Raw genomic sequence first — 19,234 nt, 5'->3', positions numbered from 1 at the left:
CGGTTTCTCAGTTTAGACTTACCTGTAGTTTGGGGAGGGGGATAGCTGTGTGGGGGGTTAGCAGATCTCGACAAAGGTTTCGTGCCACTTGGCTTTGTTATCGTCTCCCTGCACTGCAGGTGTATGAGACGTCAGCTTGTTGTGGGGGTAGATTACTGTCAAGATGGATGTGGTTTTTGAGTCGAAACTGGGAAGGGGAGGTGGGCTTAAATAATACTGCTGATTTATCATGGCGTCTTTGTGGCTCGTTTCAAATACAACCAATTGTTCATTAACAACTGCATTATGAACACTACGCTTGTGTTGAAGGTTAGGGTTCTTTGTCCCTGGCCCCCTAATCCTTTGTCAGACTGTGACGACAGTTGATGCCTCGAATAGATTAGATAGCGACTTCGATTCGGATTCAAGTCGACAGTGCACCCAGACCCGACATCCTGCAATGCAAGCACATGTTGCACCTGCCCTATGCGTGGAGATGCGTAAATCCAGCCAATGAATGTTGGCATACAAACTGCCGGGACAGCAAAGGCCAAAGAAACGCCTGCCAAGAGTCAAGCGCTAGCTTGCTCTTTTTTTCTCACGATATAGTGGTGAAAGAATTGTTAGTGGGAGGGAGCCAACATCCATCACATCCTCTTTCTTTTCCATTTTTCCTTGAAATACTTAGCGCCGAATAAAAGATCCTTACATATCGAGACCAGCCAAAATACAAACTGATGATTTTCACAGGTGCCATCACAAGGATCTGAAGCCACAATAAACCGACTGTTTTATACCCTCCTCTTGCCCTTTTCCCCAGTGATACTAAGCCCCTGTCAGGAGCGCCCGGGGACCAGAGCAAATGGACGTTAAGCTTTCGGACTCAAGTCTTAGCGCCTGTCGCATCTTGATCATCGCATTACCAGCTGCCTACCTTACCAAACTTGTTCAAAATCCCATCAAAAGTCCCAGACCAGAATCTCCAAAACTCCAGCTTGCGATCAACAAATATCTCCAGCTTCCAGTTTGCAATTTCCACATGCCATCCCCAGTGACACCTCAGCTATTCTCTTCCCACTAACTACAAACAATTAGTGCCCGGAACTATCACCCCAACCCCACCGGACTAAACAGCACCACCTAACCCGCGCCGCAATGCGCACCCACCACCTCACCCAGGAGGCCCCTGAGACCCCTGTTCCCATCCCCACGGCCGGCATGCCACAATGCGGTCTAGGTCCCGTCAGGCAGTGCTGCTGATGGACCTTTTTGGTACCACGTTGGGTGCCTGCGGCAGCTTGTCAAAAATAAGATTTAATTAAAAGCCATGGCACGCCCATGGTTATCATAATCCTCACCTCTTTCACCACCTTCATTGTACATACTTTTTCTTTTTCGGTGTAGAAGTGAGTGCTGGTCTCAAGATGAAGTCCCTCACCTTCTTCACCCTCCGCCTGCTCCAAATCGCGCTCCTCGTCGCGTGCTTAGCTTTCGCCGTTGAGGCAGCCCGCGGCAGCAGCAGCGGCGGTGGTGGTGGGTCCTCCTCTTCCGGCAGCGGTAGAAGTGGGTCCTCCTTCGGCGGCGGCGGCAGCAGCACCGGCTTCGGAAGTGGATACCACCCTAGCAACAACGACAACGACGGCACATCCTCCTCTTCCGGCAGCCACAACTCCAACTCCAACTCCAACTCCAACTCCAACTCCAACTCGGCGTCATCAACAAACGCCTACTTTGGCACCGGCAACGCAGGCGGCTACCGCTACCGCTACCGCAATGGCAACAACAACTCCCGCGCCCCGTTCGACACGCAACAAGCGGTGAACTACCGCACCATCCACGGGATCCTCGCCTCGCTGGCGATGGTGGTTCTTTTCCCCATTGGGTCGATCCTTCTCCGGGTGTTGCCTGGGAAGTGGGGGTTCTGGGTGCATGTCATTTTCCAGGTGTTGGCCACCATCATTTACATTAGCGGTGCTGCGCTGGGGATTTACCTCGTCAACATGATCAGGATTCCTTCTGGGTCTTTGGTATGTCCCCCCCTTTTCCCCCCTTTTCACCCTATGCTAATAAGGGATAGCTGTCGAATACATCAACAAACTACCACCCTATTCTCGGCCTTGTCCTCCTCGTTCTGTTCCTCATCCAGCCTGTCCTCGGCGTGGTGCACCATCTCAAGTTCCGCAAGGTGCAAAAGCGCCAGATCTGGTCCCAGCTCCACCTGGCCAACGGCCGGGGCAGCATCATCATCGGCATCATCACTGGTGGCTTGGGTCTGCATCTATCCCAAGCCACGAACCAGAAAAAGACTGTGTACGCCGCTGTGGCAGGTGTTATTGGCGCCATCTGGATTGGTGTCTCCGTTTGGGCTGAGCTGAAGCGGAAGAAGAAGCTGACTGATGCCGAGAAGGCCAAGGAGGGGGAAGATGAGAGTATGGTCAGAAGGAAAAGCGGTGACGAGGTCAAGACGGGGGTTACGGCTTGGGATATTATGAAGTGATGGATCGGTAGACTGTTGTAATGATTTATGAAAAGTAAGAACGACTGCTTAATGTTTACCACTTTCTTCACAACACTCCAGCTCGAACTGCCATTTCCAATAACCACGTGTAGGGTGGGGTTGGGTATGACAGCTGGAAGAACAGCCTTTTGAACTCCATCAACAGATCGTGACCTTCCACCTGGTTATCGAAAAGAGAGTCAAATTCCAACTCTGCTAGCTTCCTCACATTGAGCTCGACAATTATCTTGCGTATATCCGTCGGTCTCATGTCCCTAAAAGTGTCAATGGTGCAAGCGGGGGTTGGAGATCCGGGAACTTCCAGTCCGAACTTCTCGATTGCAGGTATTCCTGGCACGCTAGAGTCAGTATTGCCACATTGTTGATAGTTAGAGTGGCCTAACCGCAGTTTCTAATGCTTCCTATGACATTGTCAGTTATAATTTCCTCAGTCATTGAATTGAGTGCAACTCTACGCACCCCGTATGTGATGCAAAAACGGCATCTCCCACGCTGCAAGATCCCAGCCGCCGTTCTGCCTGGCCCAAATGTCAACGCCACGATTCCGTCTCGAATACATGTCGTTGATGTGAGTCCTCCAGAGAAGGTCGTTTAGGACTTCGGGTGTGACAAGATGGTGGACTATGGTCGGTGAGCCTTGACTGTCATCAAAGTTTAACTCCCATCGGGACATACCCCGTGCAATCGTATCCTCCGGACCCTCGAATTCGCTTTTTGCTAGCTTAAGGTCTACCGGCTTATCCGGACCGGCAAGGAACATCAGTCTGATCAGCTTGATGAGCATCCAAACACGTCGTGGCGGGAGCCGAAGGTAGGCAGTCTCGATCAAGTCCCTGTTTCTCTGCCGAATAACTTCATCAACCATCCCTTTAGACCAGAGGTCAATCTTGATTCTGAATCTTCGTATCAAGTCAGCCTGTGCAAAGTCCTCCTCTGCTGTATACCGTGAGCCACCTGTGTATGAGATAGTTTGTTAGACACCGTGAGCGTCGACCAATACAGCGTAGTCATGGAAGACTTACCAAGGAGAAAGTATGGGCCATAAGACTTCGAGCTGAATGGTCTTCCATATTTGTTTGCCTGCCTGTGAACTCCTTCGTATAGACCGTCAAGATCTGCGTTCATGAGCCGTACAAGATTGCGTTGCTTGTCAAGGTTCTCTGCTCGCCACTGCTCGACATTGTCCATCACAACTTCTTCTACATCTACCCACTTGGTTTCCTTTTGCGAACCCAAGGCTCGGGAGATGGCCTCCAACTTGAACAAAGCCCGGCGGCGGATCTCCCTGTGTTTACCACCCAACACTTTGCCCATGCTGCAAGGTGCAGTGAGATACCACTCGAGTGTGCGGGCAAAGGCGTCACGAGACTCAAACACGATGCTTGTACAAGGGGCACAACTGTCCAAAATAATCCCGTTGATCATGTTGACGTGGTTTTGTTTGACAGGGAAGATGGTGAAGTCGAATCTGTCTGTTTGACGTCTTTTAGGAGGCTGCCCGGCTTTGAGCTCAAGTCGGCTATCAACGATCACCGTGTAATTGTTTCGAGCTTTTGAGATGGGAAGGTCCGCCAGCAATGAGCGAACCTTCTCCGAGCCTGGGGATTCCAAGGGGGCACGACATGCTAATCGCCTAAGTTTCCGCGCCTCCCTAACACGCTCATCAGCGTCTTCCAGGGGATCGGGAAATATGTCGGCTCGGAGCACGATCAAGAGCTTGGGTGAAATAGGTGCAAATGTATGAAGGGGAAGATATTCAGTATCAATGACTTCCTGCGTCTCCGCGTCCAGCGCAGAAGTATTGGGGCCTTCGAATATCGCATACGCGTTGTCGGTCAGAATAAACTCGTCGCCATCCTCTGCAGGGGTGAGAATAGCCATGTAGGAGAACTCAACGTGTAACCAGAACCACATGGCGTCTTGAGGGTACATCTTGCCCATCAACACCCCTAGCCACTTCTTCTCCGGATCCATAGGGAGCTCGATGATGGTCTTGATCCCGTCGAGCCACACATCCAGTGGCGTGATGATATTGTTCTTGCGCATGTACTCGCGCACAAGCTCCTTATCATCCTCGTTGTACCCGTCGGGCGTGACATGGTTGAAGCGGGTATGAAACCCTCTGTTCCGGTACATGAGGAGGAAGAGGAACTTGCGCATGAGATCGCGTTCAGCTCGTGACATTGAAACCACGGTACTTTTCTGCTCGAAAGCCTTGCTGATCTTGCGGAAGATCTGGCTAGCTTGATCTTCAAGTTTGGAGAACAGGATCTCGACTTCTCGTTGCAAAGCGGTTGGCTTGTTCGGGTTGTCGTACATGTTGAACAGTCCCAAGATCCGGTTGACGGGACTCTCACGAATAACAGGCGGATCAACCGCGAAATCAACGTGCCGAACGACTTTGTCTTTTGGGAACATCCCCTTTTGGAATTTGCGGCCTTTGGTTGGTCCATCTGGCTTGTAGGGGTGAGAGAAGTTACGAAGGAGGAACTGAGGGACAAAGTGTTGATATTGGGGGCTTTGTGAAGTCATGATGTATGTGTTCGATGATGGTTGAGGACTGTTTTGGATGTCGCGCGTAATGTAAAATCAGAAAGGGGTTTGCGTCTGCTAGTGTCCTGTATCAGTGTTTTATGGACAACCATACCTATGTGAGGCCCACAGTCGGGTGCCAGCGGGGTAATTGCCCAAGCTGCTGTATGCTTCCGAAGACGAGTAGCATCTGTGTCGCCATGACGAGATCTGATAGGGCTGTCCTGGCCTTGAAGGTGTGCTGAATCGCAATGTGACAGGCTGGGAGTCGGTTGGGCCAAAAACCTGGAATTGAAGACGACAGAGGTAGGACGAGAAATGAGCAAGTCCACGTGATAGTCCCTTCCTCAATTCTCAGATTGCTGCGATGAGAAGGAAGTCACGACAACAGGATCAAGCACAAGCGAGAAGCGTAATGTAGGTACGATTAGCATTAAATCACATTCATGTATTTTATCAAACATGTACAGCCGAAAAACCCGCCTCTGAAACAGATACCAAAATGTCCCGGGTATTACCTGTTCATAATGCGCTCATGTAAGAACCCAGAGAAAAAAACCTTGTCAAAAAAAAACATCCCATTTTTTATCCAAAAAGAGCACAAGCGCTTCAACTGTATCCTATGTCCAAAAAACAAAGCAACACCCAAGAAAACATGGCGTTATTTACAGGGAAATGGCACCGGCGACGAGAGCAACGAGGCCGGAGACAAAGAGGATCGAGGCAGCGCCGCGGGGAGCAGCGTTCTCGTTGTCATCGGAGCCAGAGCCGCCAGTGCTGCCCTGGGCATCTCCATCGGGGAACTCGGGGCTCTTGGAAGCGACGTGGCCAGCCCACTGGGAGCCCTTGCCGTTAAGGCCGGGGCCCTTGCCAGCACCGTTCTCGAAGTACTGAAGGGCCTCCTCGGGAATCTCGGGAAGGACGGTGCTGACGATCCAGTGGTCGTTGTTCTCGGGGCACTTGGAAGCCTTGTTCTCGGTGCTGGCGCCGGCAAGACCCTTGGGGGCGGGGAAAGCCTTCATGGCCTTGACCAGGTTGTTGAACTCGGGCTGCATCTCAGTGCGCTTGCCAGTCTGGTCGAAACCGTTGCCCTTGTCGCCACCCTCAATCTTGACGATACCATACTCGTTGGGCTCCTCGGAGTACTCGTACATGAGACCACCGGAGTAGACGCTGGTCATGTTGGGGTGCATGAGGGACTCGAGCTCTCCAAAGTCACGGACGTTGTGGTTGCAGCCGTACTCGGACAGAAAGATGGGAAGACCATAGCCGGTGAAGTTCTTGACCTTCTGGTCCCAGCCGGACTCGACGAAGTTGCTAGTGCACCAAGAGTAATCGTTCTGCATCATGTTAGTGTAACGACCTCGGGGCCGGTCAAAATCGGTCAACTCACAAAGGCGAAGAAGTCGCTGCGCTCCTCATCGGTACCGCAGTTGAAGTAGTCAGCAGTCTGGAGACGGTTCTCGGTCACATCGGCGGCAGAGTATCCAACCAGGATCTTGCGGTACTTGCGAGCCTTGATGTAGCGGCGCATGTCACGGTCGGTGGCCTTGACGTAGCGGGCAGTGAGGGTGGTGTTGGCGTGGTCGTGGATGACCTCGTTGCCAGAGAAGAAAGCCATGGTGTTGCTGTACTTGGCAAAGGCATCAATGGTGGCGAAGACGCTCTGGAGGTAGATGGCGTTGTACGAGGTGTGAGGGTCGTCACGGTTGATAGAGTACAAGGGGTTGTTGGCATCAAGGACGACGTAGATGCCGGCCTTGGCGAGCTCCTCCATGCACTCATCGTGGTCCTTGGAGTTGTCGGTCGAGTACACACGGATGGTGTTGATGCCGAGCTTCTTGAACTTCTCGATGTCGGGCTTGCAGACCTTGGGATCGGCCAGAGGGTCGACATTGGCGGCAGCACCACCTGGCTGGTAGTCGATACCACGGACGAAGAATCTCTCCTTGCCCTTGTAGAAGGCGTTGCCGGTGGCAGTGATGGGCTCAAGCTCCGTCTGGCGGGCCTTGAGGGGGAGAGTGGCAGTTGGGGTAGCGTTCACAGCAGCGGCAGCCGCGAGCGCGGACAAAACAGTCGTGGTCTTCATTGTGGCGTGATGTGGTGGTGAATTCGATATCAGGATCCTATTGTGGTTCGTATGGAAAACAGTCGGGTTCAGGGGCGTCTATTTGGATAAAAAATTAAATGTATAGCGTGGTTGAAAAAGGCCACCAAAACGAGCGGAATGGCCTGGGGGGTGAAGAAGCAGTCGATGAGCGATTGACTGAAAAGGAAGAGGTTTGTTGGAATGATTTTTTCGGATCAAAAAGAGAGGGATGGAGGCGGATTTTCAGGAGAGAGGGAGATTAAAACAGGCACACCCCCGGAATCCCGAAACCTCGATAAAGGGGGTGCATAGCCACCCCAAGACTCAGGCCAAGACTCGATCCAAGAGCTGCATTGCGTGGGCCAAGGGTGGTCTGTCGCTCGTTAATTAGACCGCCAAGCGCCAATGGTCGTTGGTAGAGGTTGGCAGAGGTTGGCAGCAGACGGTCTGGCCCAGTTGTCCGTGTCTTCTTTAGGCACTTAAACCCTAGCACGCTGCCATCACTGGAAACCGGATATCGCGCGGATCTGCCATTTGGCTGCCAATGCCGGATTGGACCAGCGATTGCTGCAGGTCCCAAAGTCGATCCAATTGAGTGGTCAGTCCACTGGTCCTAGCTTCCCGGAGCTGGGCGCTATTCCAAGTTTCTGTTGCGGTTGGAAACTCCTGATTCCGGTTGGCATTGCATCACCATCGAGAACCCATCGATATCTTGGACCTCCGATATCTTCATAAATTCTCCAAGAACAAACGACAAGAACACGAAATTTGGATCGAATTATTGCCCTCCAACAGCTGACAGGAGTGGATTAGCGGCCGGCATGTTGCGGTGAGATTGGCCGGGTTGGCTTCGTACCCGAAATAACAAAAACAGTGCACCAGCCATCAGTCTCCACAAACACGACACATCTCCACCAATGCGGAACCTCTCACGTGATATGCCAAGCTGCTAAAAGTCCACCGCAACGGACGAGCGGCGTTTGGAACCAACGGCGTCTCGCTGCAACACCACAAGCTTCTGACAGCCTTCCCGAAGCAGAGAAAAGACTTTTCGAAACCGACTTGTTGATGACAGCTCGGCGGCGCTTGCTGTGGAAGACGGCGCTCGAAACCGGCGGCCCATTCCACAACGTCCTGCGGTCTCCCCCGCCTCTGGCACAGATGTCATGGCTGGTCCGTGTTGATTCAAGGAATGCTTGGCTTCCGGCTTGCGCAACCGTTGCTGATCAGTACCCAGATCCGTTGGTTTTGAAACCGTCTCCCGATGCTTCACGGTGGGTTTTTGCAGCTCACCATCTGCCGCCGGCTTTTCTGACATCTGGCTGGCTGGAACATGCCAAGTAACGGGGGGCGGCTTTGTGATCCTTGACGCATCCTGGTTGGCCATCGGGACAGTGAGACAAGACAGGATATGAATATCAGCAAGCTGGCAAGCCACATATTTTTAACTTATGTTGCTAGCTCGAATCTTCTGCCAGTATGACGGTTTTGAATGGGGTCTTTTGTCCTCCAGTGCCTTCCTCATCGATTTGGTCTGATCACAGTTTGTCCTCGTTAGAGTCCTCAACCACCGCTCGAAGGTGTAATTCTCCCGTTGATGAGCTTGGTCAAGAAATATGCTATTTTCGACGATCATCTCACCGGGTCATCCAGAACTTGAATGACTGGCGTGTTGAGCTGCTGTCCCTGCAATATGACGTGGCACCCATTCTTGGGAGAAGACGTGTGGAAAAAGCAGCCTGCAACTTTCGGTAGAGGTGAGAGCTTTCGACGCAAAAAGTTCTCATGCTACCTTGAATCTTGATGAAAGGTGTAGCGGTAGAATGGGCTCGGAATTCGCTGTTTCTGGTGGCAAAGGCATCGACAAGAACTATGTGTGGTGCAGCCGGCTATTATCTCTGGCTAGTCAGGCTTCAAAGGGCGGGGCCTCATGACTACTACTATGAGAGATGTTTGCTATTGCAGATGCTTACCTTACGAAGTTGCGTATTTGACTAAACAGGCTTTCAAGCTTTCAGGGTGACTCTTCTCATTCGATATCTAGAAAAGAGTAGGATGCCTATTACATTCGCCTGCTCTAGCCCGGGAGACAAGTATCCACTTCTTTTGCCCTTCCAATTCACTTGATTGTTGTCGTTAAGGTTGTGTGCCTGTCGAGCTCAAACACCCCTCTTTCATTCTTTGACTTGTCGCCGAGGCAGGCATCGCCGTCAAAACATCCAATGTCGGCATAAAAGTACCTCAGGCACGCTCGACTACACTGCTGCCGTAGTCCCACCAACATGCTATTGGTGTTGGTAACTTGGTTACGGCTGAGCTCGGTGGTGTATACCTCGCTACCCCTTCTTCAACTTTTCTTGGATTTTTTTCTCAAGCAAAGCCAGCTGGTTTGTCCCTCCTCTCCAATATTCCACACGCTTCGCGTTGGGAAACATCGTCGAGTACATTTTGATCATGTGGCTCAGTGGAGCTGACATTCGAATTGAGTGTGGAACCCAGGGGTCTGTCAAGAGGATAAGACGCCATCATCACCCCTTCTGCGATTGACGTCGCAAAGTCAATTCACCGTTTGAAAGTCCGATCCCCAATCAAGGCCTATATCAAGACACCACCGCCGGCATTTCCCTCCGAACTTTTGCTTCACTTGTATCTTCAGTCGTTGCAGCGCAAGCTTTCAGACCCATCTAGGCATCCCGCCCTGGATAACCGCTTGCGAACAAAGACAATGCAAATCAAGAATCGAGCTCACCATGTCGTTCTGGCTCGACAACACCAGCGCCGCGCCTTCGCTCGCTCCCGCTCCCGCTCCCGCGCCCTGACACGGCCACAGCACCTCGGCGGCGAAGCTAACCTTTTTCGACCGGAAAAGCGCAAGCCGCTTCTTCAATCACTGATGCAGGATCTCGCCAGCAAGGGGGAGTGCGCTTGTGAATCAGGACACTAGAATGCAGGTGTTGGCCGACGGGCCCCGGGCGTTGGTTGGGGATGGGCGGATTATGGTCACCAGGAATCGGAATCCGGTTTATGAGATTCCTACGGATGTTTTTGACGGAGCTACAACTGGTGAACTGAGACATGACAGGGTTTTGGTGTTTATTGGGGACGGTCCGAAAAGTCAATAATAGATGGCTGGCACGGTTGTTTAGCCGCCGGTGTAGGAGCTGGGTAGGTGGAGGCTTGGGAGGAAAGTCAGCCTTGGGGGTTCAACCACGGAGAAAGTTGCCGATTAGGAAAATTGTGGTGAGATTTGGGAGTTATCGCTGCCAGGCTGAGGCTATCTGGAGCTTCTTCCACCGGGGTACACAGATCTGGGATGGACTTGACGAGATGAGGGACGGGGTTGTGTGTGGCTTTGGGTGAGACCCTTGCTCTTTTGGTCAGAGGAATCCAAGCTAGGAGTGGGAAAAGGAGGGGGGGTATAGAGTTGGCGGAACCGGTTCTGGCATGGGGTGGATAGGGTGAGCGCCGCGATGTGGCCTCTCCATGATCCTGCGCCAAGTTATGATGACGGTAACCACTGGAACAATAATTACTGGAACAACAACGCCAGCGCCGAACCAGCTGCAAGACTGTGGGCATATCATAAATTGCCGTCCACAACACTGGCCGAGCAAACATTGCCCGAGGAAGTACCAGTCACGACCCTCCTCAATAAGCAAACCCCGTGAACGAGCAATGACTCGATGGATGAGCCGACCCCGGTGAACGAACGATCGTCGGTTGCTACATCAAACGAAGAACCATACTTCATCACGAGACTGGCACCATTCGAGTCATTTTACGAGTTGGTCATGGGCCGACACTGGCGGATGGTTGAACCCTATGCCATGAAGCCTTCTGGAGCCTTTCCCTCCTCTTCTGAGGAAATTTCTTGGACGAATAATTCCTAGGAGGACAGAGTGTCGTACCAGAAAGACGTCCTTGGCCACGGGCCAAGGCAAGGGGTTTATCTCCCCACAAAGGACCAATCTTTAGAACCCTGAAAAGCCCAATGTCGATTGAAAGAAATGGGAACGGTGCAAGGGAACTCGGTTGGAAGAATGTTGTAGTATCGGGAGGAGTTTATTGTACCTTACATGTAAGTTAAGGTGATGGTCAGTGAAAAGTGGGGCCCACACCCAGCCTGTCAGGGGTAAAAGGGGTTTTTGTTTTGTTTGGCTTTTGTCTTGAATCATCCATACCCACCTTGTTAGCTTACAAAAGACAAGGATTTTGTGGGTTTATGACATTGACTGTACCGTAAAATGTGTCGCTTGGTAGAGGATGCAAGAATAGAAGATCATTGTGCCCGGTGCCGATTGATGAGACTGACTTTCGGTATGTGGCTTATCTTCCTTTTTGGGGCAGTTTACTTCCTTGCCCGAGCCTGATTTCGGATTTGTGTGTTTTTATGGGGGCTGTTTAGGTAGGGGGGTGATTAATCGGGGTATGTTGCTTGGGAAGATTGAGGCTGACAAGCGGATGACAGGAGTTGCTTTTATGGAGTTGTCGTTAGAGAAAGGGGTGTTGTGAGGATTAAAGAGGTTTGGTGGAAGGTCTATGGGATCATAATAGGGTTTAGGGTGAATCCTTGCCCATTATTTCCCCTCTACCTCTTGATGCGATGTCGATCCATATTACATGACACAACAGGCACCATTATCAATCAAGCCATCTCCATCGGCATTCAATTGGCCTTTCTTCGGCTCACCCTCCTCATCAGCAAGAAGGAGGTGATCCCAGTAAATATGCGCTCTAGGACTGGCCCTGTTGCGACAAGGGTCGAATGCCTCAGCTATGATTTATAGACACTCTTCATCCCGATCCCCCATCTTCAACACCCTGAAAGCCAGCGACAATGCGAGTCTCTCGCTACCTGGCCTCCAAGAACTCTTGACCGCCATCCACGTTTTGTTCCGCCTTTCGTTGAGTGTCGTGTAGATTTCCCTAAACAACAAATAGCATGATACATGTACTGCAAGGTAATTCAAGCCCGAGAAAGGCTGAGTGCTCAAGAGATCATTGGTGATATCCACATGCACAATTTCCAATAAGTCCTCGTTGGATAGTGTGTTGGCCTGGTAATCGTCAGTGTGACGACTGGCATTGCTCATGCTTCGGTCAACTTTGGCTGGCACGACAGTTTCGGGGACGAAATGAGCAACTTCCTCCTCACTCATGCCAATGTGGCTGAGTCGTCTCTTCAGCTCAGTATCACGGAGCCGCTGCTACCCGGTGGATGGATCCAGAACTCTGTTCATGCGATACAGCCGCGCTCTTGAGAGGAGCGAATGCAGTTTGAGATCCCGATCATGGATGCGATCAAGATCCCATTTCGCCTCTCTGTACAGCACCAAATCCGATTTCTCGTTGGAGATTTTACAAGCCCCACCGTCAAGCTGTGCATGAAGATCAATATCTTCGTTCGGCCATTGGCTCAGCAGCCTTTGGTGGTGTGCCTTCAAGCATTCAACACGGAGGGAATCGTGTGTGGCGAACTGTTGGACCATCCGCTGCAGCGCCCTGTGAAAGTGGAAAGTCAGGGCCTTGCCATCAGGAAACAGGCATCGCGCAAACTGAGACTCCACCAGACGGAGCGTATCCAGGGGCTCTTTGAGATAGCCTTTTCGGCACACTATGTTGTGCAGATGGACAAGAACGATGGGTCCTGGACTCCGGTCCCAAAGTCCCATTATGACTCGGTAAGTCAGTTCCAGTCCTTCACTTAAGCCGACACCGCAAAGAAAGGGCGAGTAGGCCCAAAGTCCGTTTTCAAGTGTTTGGATAAATCGTGTAATGAGCTATAGTTGATCCATTGGCGTGCTTGGACTGTCCAAGAAACCCATGGAGACCTTCTATCAAGTCATCCAAAATCGATGCTTCTTTTTGGAGCTTGGGATCAAATGCTTGCCTTTCCTCAGGGCTCTCTATATTCCATATCTGCATCATATCGTGGAACAGTGCTGTCCCGTAACGCTTAGTATTCAGGAACTCGTCCTTGATGACATGTTGCGGATCGATTGAGTCCGCTGGTGATGCTGGCGTATCCCCTCCAAGAAAACTTTGGGCCCATCCTCGGGATATGGTCAAGGAGTCCATGATCAGCTGCAGCTGAAACACATGATGAGGGAGGATCTTGTGGCGAAAGTGGGTTCCTGGGTTTTGCATAGCGAGGGTGACGAAGGCTGAGAACTCCTGAAGCCCAAGGACCTTTCGGTGTTGAGGATGTGACATTGAAACCGTATTTACCATCTCATACAGCCAATTGATCGTGTAGCTCCTTCGCCACAGCAGGCACTCCTCTTTTGTCGCCGTCTGGAGGCTGAGGTTGGGGTCCCAGCTGTTGAGTTCCGCGAGCATGCGCTTGGTTGGCTTGCCAGAGCGAGTGTGTTGGAAATCAGTGATGAATTCGACGAGATAGTTGTAGGAATAGGCCATCAACTGCTCTTTGGCATCAACACATATCTCTTTGGAAGGCGTAAAGTTGTCTGGTCGGAATTGGGGCAACGACCACAAGTGTGATAACATTTTGCCTTGCAACTCATAAGGCAACCCCCAGGTGACTACGTTCATGATGCTGCCATATGAATCATGGTCGGGAAAATTAACAAATATCGCTCTTGAACGTCGTTGGATCATGGCAATGGCGGAGTTGGAGAGCGTGCCGCCAATAGCAATGTTGAGGTGGTTGTATGCGACATTTCGCCAAACCTCTTGAAGAGAGCGCGAAGCTGTATCCAGTTTCGGGCCAAATCGGATGCAGCCCACATGTACCCCCATTCCGAAACGTTTTCTTCAATGAGCTTGTAATCCTCCAGTGAAAGATTGACGGGATCTCCTTCTGAGATGGAAGGCTCTGGGCGTTTGTGGTTGTGCTTCTTGCCTTTCTTGCCCTTCTTTGCTCTACCAGGACGGGCTTGTTTGCGTGGTTGGGTCGTCGATGACTGTTGTGGGACCTCCTTGTCGCTAGACCCATCTAACTCGCCATTCTGGAGAGGGACAAATCTGTTGACGGAGATGAGCTGCTCCACCTCCTCTTTGCTAACTGATGAAGTACCATGATCCGCATTCTGGCATGCCCCCGGCTTCGAAGGCGTACTCCCGAGGGCCTCCAAGACCGCTACGAGGGTGTCGATGAAGAACTTGTGGGTAGAATTGCATTTCTCAACATTTTTGTCTTGAGTCTGGATCGCGACCCTCTGGAACATTGAATAACTGGCGGTCCGGGCATCAATTATGGACTGAAAGAGTCGGTAAATTGATGGTGAGACGTTGGTGACATGCTTGGCAATGAGTCGGCACAACCGGACGATCCCATCGACCCTAATTTTACCCGTCTTGTTGAGTTCGTGCGACTGGAGTTCGGCAATTTCAGCCTTGCGTGCTTTGATGATGTTGTTGGAGGTCTGTATCATCCAGCGAAGAAGCAAGCTGGTGTCGTGCTTGTAGGCGAGATAGTCGTGGCGAGCGGCCATGGCTCTTGTTCACACAATGTAAGTCACGAAACTATGCGAGAACTGTCAGTCGCTGAGTCTGAAGATACAACAAGAGAGAGGTTTACTGGTTCATGGAACTGGGGTGACCTGTTGATGGTTGTTGTGATTTTTGGCGAAAATCGGAAGAGATATGAAGGAGAAGGGCGGAGTGTAGTGCAGCGAATTCTCGGCGGCGAGCTCTGCTTCATGGTCATTGTGAAAAGGACGCTGCCTGAACAATGTGAACAATAAACAAAAGGCCCCTATTCAGCGTCCAACGCCTTGGTCCTCAGGTATCAATGGCAACGGAGAGGACGATGACGCAAGAGGGCCAGGAAAGAACCCTGAGGGGTTTATAGAAACCACCAAGTACAATAAGACATTGCATTAGGTATTATTAAGCAGGCCTCATCCCCTGTTATTCGTAAATGACTTTGTTGGTCCATCGTCCTCTTGGTGATGGGGAGGCGTTGAATCCAAGGAACCCCACTCGAAACTTGAGCTCAAGTAGCCGGAACTCAAGTAGGTTCAAATATCTGGCCGAACAAATGGCCAACTTGGGCCCTGTGAATGTTGATGCATGTTGAGACAGAGCAGGTTGGAAGCATGACTGATCATGTACCCTAACCCTGAATGCCCCTGGCAACGGGGCCAACCGCTGGCAGTGCTGTTGGCTAGCGCATGCGACTCGAGCGGCCCCACTTGGATTGTTTACCACCCGCAACGTGCATGATCGAGGGAGCTTTGGTGTTGCCGAATGCGCCGTCCACGTGTGTCCATTGTGTGTGTGCAATTGCCAGCTGTTCTGCCTCTTGACCGCCTGAAGTTTGCCCTGTCTCTCTTTCCCAGACGACGCTTTGGAACCGTCACTCGTTTTCCTCTGTTTGCGACTGGTTGCGCAGTCCCCAATTCACTGACTGGACTAGCCCAGTCATCAGCGAACCCGGAATCTTGCAAAGTTGGTGTTAGAGAAGAAGATGCTCCAGCCATGGCGAACCTTACCTCGACCACATCCATTGCCACCTGCACTCGCTCGACCCGTGCGCCCTCCCATCTTAGCAAACCGCCTCCCTCGACGACCTTGAACTCAATCCGTGGGACTGCCCCAGCTGCCCCGCCGCCCCAGCACCCATCAGCCTCGTTGCCCGTTGTCGCTTCACCGACCTCCATCTCCAACGTCTCGCTGTTTCTGACGAACCTCCGCCTCCTCGACCTAGACCTCTCGCCTGACTGGCCCGGTATCTCTCCCTCGACATTCAACACCAAAGATGCCGGCGGACAGAAGAAGCGCATCCAATGCGTCGAATGGGCCCTGTACCACCTCTTCGCTCTCTACGACAGGGACGAAACAAGAAATAAATTGCTTCCATTCTTCCCTCCGAACGACCAGGTTCAGTCGCTGAACCTGCGCGCCGCCTTGCTGAGACAATTGGAACAAGCCAAGAAGAATGGGGTCCTGGGAAGAGATGCCGTGGTGCGCAAGACGATGCTGGACGAGTGCAAGGGCGAGAGGCTGGAAGAGGTCTTGGCGGTATTCTCGTCGGTCGTCTTGAAGAAAGTCGTCGCGGAGAGGCAGCTCAACTCGCGCGACCCAATGAGTCCACCACTGGCTCAAGCACTGGCGCTGGAGAATATGGGCTATTCTGGGGACAAGACAGAGCTGACGGTGTTGGTCCTGGCGCATAGGGTCTCTTTGCAAAGAACATTGGACGAAAAGAATGCATTGAGAAAGAGATTCAACAGCTTTGCCGAATTATTGGCAGACAAAGAACGAGGCATTGCACGCAGGCGGAGGCAACAGCAAGACCAAGACGACGACGGTGAGGAAGGAGTGCCTGAACAGACCAGACGAGATGTATGGAAGACTGTTAGGAACAACTGGACGGGAAGCGAGCGCTGGATGGAGACGCTCCTGCATGGGGACAGCCAAGCCCAGAGAGATGGAGTCTTGTCAGCGCCCTTTGACAGGGTTTGGAGGAGGGTTCAATCTGATCGGTTGGCTGAGCTGGACGAAAAAGAGCCTGGGTTGCTGGAACAGCTCGACGACCGTGTTAGAAGCCAGAGGGAGAGGCTGGAAAGGTGGCAGGGCTTCCGCCAGAGGATGTTTGGGGACACCGCATCAGGGTCTACCACACGACAGGCTGGAGCACAGGAACGACCAAGGGGTATTGATCTTGGATTTCGAGGACACGAGACCCTCCATATCGGACGGGCAAGCACAAAGAAGCTGGCCTCAAGCAGGGCGAGCGATTTCGATCACGAGTACGAGAAGTTGATTTCGAATCTCAAGGCCGAGTTGGATGGCATTACTCCCAGCGCGCCCCACATTCCATCCTTCTTCCAACAAGCGCCCACGGCAGTCCCGCCATTAGATTTGGACGGCGTTGTCGAGTCCGAGAGCGAGGAGATCTCAGACATTAGCGACCATGAGCCAACGCCAATCGCGGTCCGCCCATCACCTCCGCGCCGGGACCCGATCAAGCTTGAGCCGGTGTTTGAGCCGGTTCTTCGAAAGGCACAGTCGTTTTACCACGATGAAATTGACGTGAATGAAATCCCAACAACACCCTCCCGTCACGCTCTCCGCCGGTCAGCCACCATCAAATCGAATACACCATCACCAAGAAGACGGGAACCTACCCAGACACCCACACCCACTCAGAGCCCACGAAGGCGTCTCAGTTCACCACCCAAGCCGGTCCTAACCCCAACACGGAATACCGTTTTACCTGCGCCACAACTCTCCCCCGAACTTCCCTCGCCAGAAGAGTTGCCATCTCCAACCCAGGAAATGGCCGACCAAATCCTCGCCTCCGTCAGCAACGCCTCCCCCTCCCCGATCAAGCGAAGCAGGCACACCCTCTCCCTAGCCGAACGAACCCGCCTCTCCATGGCCCGGCGCACCTCCCACGCCAACCTGCGTGTCTCCGCCGAAGACGACGACCTGCTCCTCGACTCCCCGGCCCCCGAACCGCAAAAGCAACCCCAACCTCCTTCTATCACCCCCCCCTCCCCACCGACAGGCACAAACGGCTACGAAGACCTCGTTTCCCGCACCCGCCGCTCCATGGCCAACTTTGAAGCCGTCAAGCAAAAAGCTCAGATTGAGCGGAGGAGATCCCTCCGGCAGGCCAAAGCGGCGCCCGCCACTCCCCAGAATCAGGGAGGAAGACCGAGGAGTGCATATTTTTCTTCGTTGGATGAGGAAGGAGAGGATAGTTATCAGGATGAGGGAAACACCACGCTGTTGATTGCCGAGGAGTTGATTAATGAGGGGAAGGAGGATGATTATGAGGCGGTGTTTATGAGCAGACCGAAGATTGCGACGAGTCCGGTGGGCACGCCGGTAATGAGGGGAAGGAATTGTGCTGTGAGTGATTTTTAGGTATAGCGATGGGATGGATGTTGTTTTTTGAGGTTTGCAGTTTGCATATCTTGCAGTTTGTATACACCTCCCAAGATGGGCAGCGAAAGGCCAAGGCAGATGATACATAATACCAGAAAGAAAAATACCAAACACAGTCTATTTTTGTGACCTCTCGTGATTATTGTTGTTACAAGATCTACACCCCTCCCTACCCACCCTTTCCTTCAGTCCTGCCCTTACCACCCCTGCTTCCTCAACTCCATCGTCCGGTCGATAACCGCCACAAACCCATCCTTAAACCTCGTCCTCCACCTCTCCCTCAGCTTCCTCTTCCTCTTGAGCGCCGGCCGCTCATGGAACCTCTGCTCCCTGACCGTGTTCGACAAGTTATTGTGTCTGCACAGCGCGTTGAGCACCTTGAACGCTCTGGCGGGATCGTTGCTCTTGACGGGGACGGTACGGCCGCTGGTAGGACGGAGACGGATGTCGGGGGTTTGGAGGCCGGCGTTTGTCATGAACAAGGCGGTGGTCAGGTTGGAGAGGGTGCCGCTGGATTCTTTGCTGAGGGACTCTTTGGCGTCGCGGTTGATGATGGCGGAGAAGACTTGAGTTTCCTTTTTGCCGACGGTGCGGTTAAAGAGGCTGGAGCGGGAGGTGGAGAGGGAGCCGGTGGAGGAGGAAGAGGAGGGACCGAACAAGGGGTCGACTTTGAGGGGGGGTGGTCTAGGGGCGGGGGTGCGGTTGAGTTTGGAGGCGAGGCCGAGGATTTTTTGTTGGGGGCGGGAGGTAGTGGTGGTGGTGGTGGTGGTGGATGGTGAAGGGGCGGCAGCGGTGGCTTCTTGACGGAGCACTCGGGCGGTGGAGAAGTGAGAGGTTTGGGTGAGGTTGAGGAGGAGGGGTGATGGTTTGGTTGATGATGATGTTGCCGTGCGGCAGATCTGGGCGAGTGGGCGGAAGTCCATGATTCTGAGGGAGGGAATGTCAGTATCTATGGCAGACGAAGCAGGGATCCAACAGAGAGAGAGCGTACGCAATTGATCACGGATATCCGCGGCGCTGCCGTTGAGGTGCTCAGGACTGTCAAAGGTTTCGAATTATTTTCTTGAAGTCGCGCGCTCGGCACGGCTATCTCCGAATTGGTTGGTAGCTGTGGCTGGTGTCGTTGTTTGATGTGTGGCTGGTGCTTCTCCCACTTTGCATGTCAGAGCCTACTAGAGGCAGCACACCTCAAACATGCTTCCCTGACTGGCTTTCAGATCTTGATAGCTATCCAGAAGGACGTTTATATTCTTGAT

General features: G+C 52.5%; 6 protein-coding genes across 6 annotated transcripts; 2 read left to right on the top strand and 4 right to left on the bottom strand.

The window, feature by feature from the left end:
- Positions 1-1,403: 1,403 nt before the first annotated feature.
- On the top strand, positions 1,404-2,476 carry PODANS_6_9540 (uncharacterized protein; the record flags this gene model as incomplete). The annotated part of the gene is made up of 2 exons (XM_003437319.1): positions 1,404-2,006; positions 2,057-2,476. The coding sequence occupies 2 exons, from the start codon at positions 1,404-1,406 to the stop codon at positions 2,474-2,476; spliced, it is 1,023 nt and encodes a 340-aa protein (XP_003437367.1).
- Positions 2,477-3,403: 927 nt separating this feature from the next.
- On the bottom strand, positions 3,404-5,029 carry PODANS_6_9530 (uncharacterized protein; the record flags this gene model as incomplete). The annotated part of the gene is made up of 1 exon (XM_003437318.1): positions 3,404-5,029. The coding sequence occupies one exon, from the start codon at positions 5,027-5,029 to the stop codon at positions 3,404-3,406; it is 1,626 nt and encodes a 541-aa protein (XP_003437366.1).
- A 665-nt stretch (positions 5,030-5,694) lies between these two features.
- PODANS_6_9520 (uncharacterized protein) lies at positions 5,695-7,118 on the bottom strand (the record flags this gene model as incomplete). Its single annotated transcript, XM_003437317.1, has 2 exons — positions 5,695-6,369; positions 6,423-7,118. The coding sequence occupies 2 exons, from the start codon at positions 7,116-7,118 to the stop codon at positions 5,695-5,697; spliced, it is 1,371 nt and encodes a 456-aa protein (XP_003437365.1).
- Positions 7,119-11,899: 4,781 nt separating this feature from the next.
- On the bottom strand, positions 11,900-14,572 carry PODANS_6_9510 (uncharacterized protein; the record flags this gene model as incomplete). Its single annotated transcript, XM_003437316.1, has 4 exons — positions 11,900-12,287; positions 12,330-12,770; positions 12,922-13,808; positions 13,886-14,572. 4 exons carry the CDS (start codon positions 14,570-14,572, stop codon positions 11,900-11,902), a joined length of 2,403 nt encoding a protein of 800 aa, XP_003437364.1.
- Positions 14,573-15,329: 757 nt separating this feature from the next.
- On the top strand, positions 15,330-17,957 carry PODANS_6_9500 (uncharacterized protein; the record flags this gene model as incomplete). Its single annotated transcript, XM_003437315.1, has 1 exon — positions 15,330-17,957. One exon carries the CDS (start codon positions 15,330-15,332, stop codon positions 17,955-17,957), a length of 2,628 nt encoding a protein of 875 aa, XP_003437363.1.
- A 218-nt stretch (positions 17,958-18,175) lies between these two features.
- On the bottom strand, positions 18,176-18,901 carry PODANS_6_9490 (uncharacterized protein; the record flags this gene model as incomplete). The annotated part of the gene is made up of 1 exon (XM_003437314.1): positions 18,176-18,901. The coding sequence occupies one exon, from the start codon at positions 18,899-18,901 to the stop codon at positions 18,176-18,178; it is 726 nt and encodes a 241-aa protein (XP_003437362.1).
- Between the last annotated feature and the right edge of the window lie 333 nt (positions 18,902-19,234).

The sequence above is a fragment of the Podospora anserina genome, chromosome 6 (assembly GCF_000226545.1).
Source record: "Podospora anserina S mat+ genomic DNA chromosome 6, supercontig 4".
NCBI classification, from domain to species: Eukaryota; Fungi; Ascomycota; class Sordariomycetes; order Sordariales; family Podosporaceae; genus Podospora; species Podospora anserina.
This window is presented reverse-complemented; position numbering and strand designations above follow the sequence as displayed.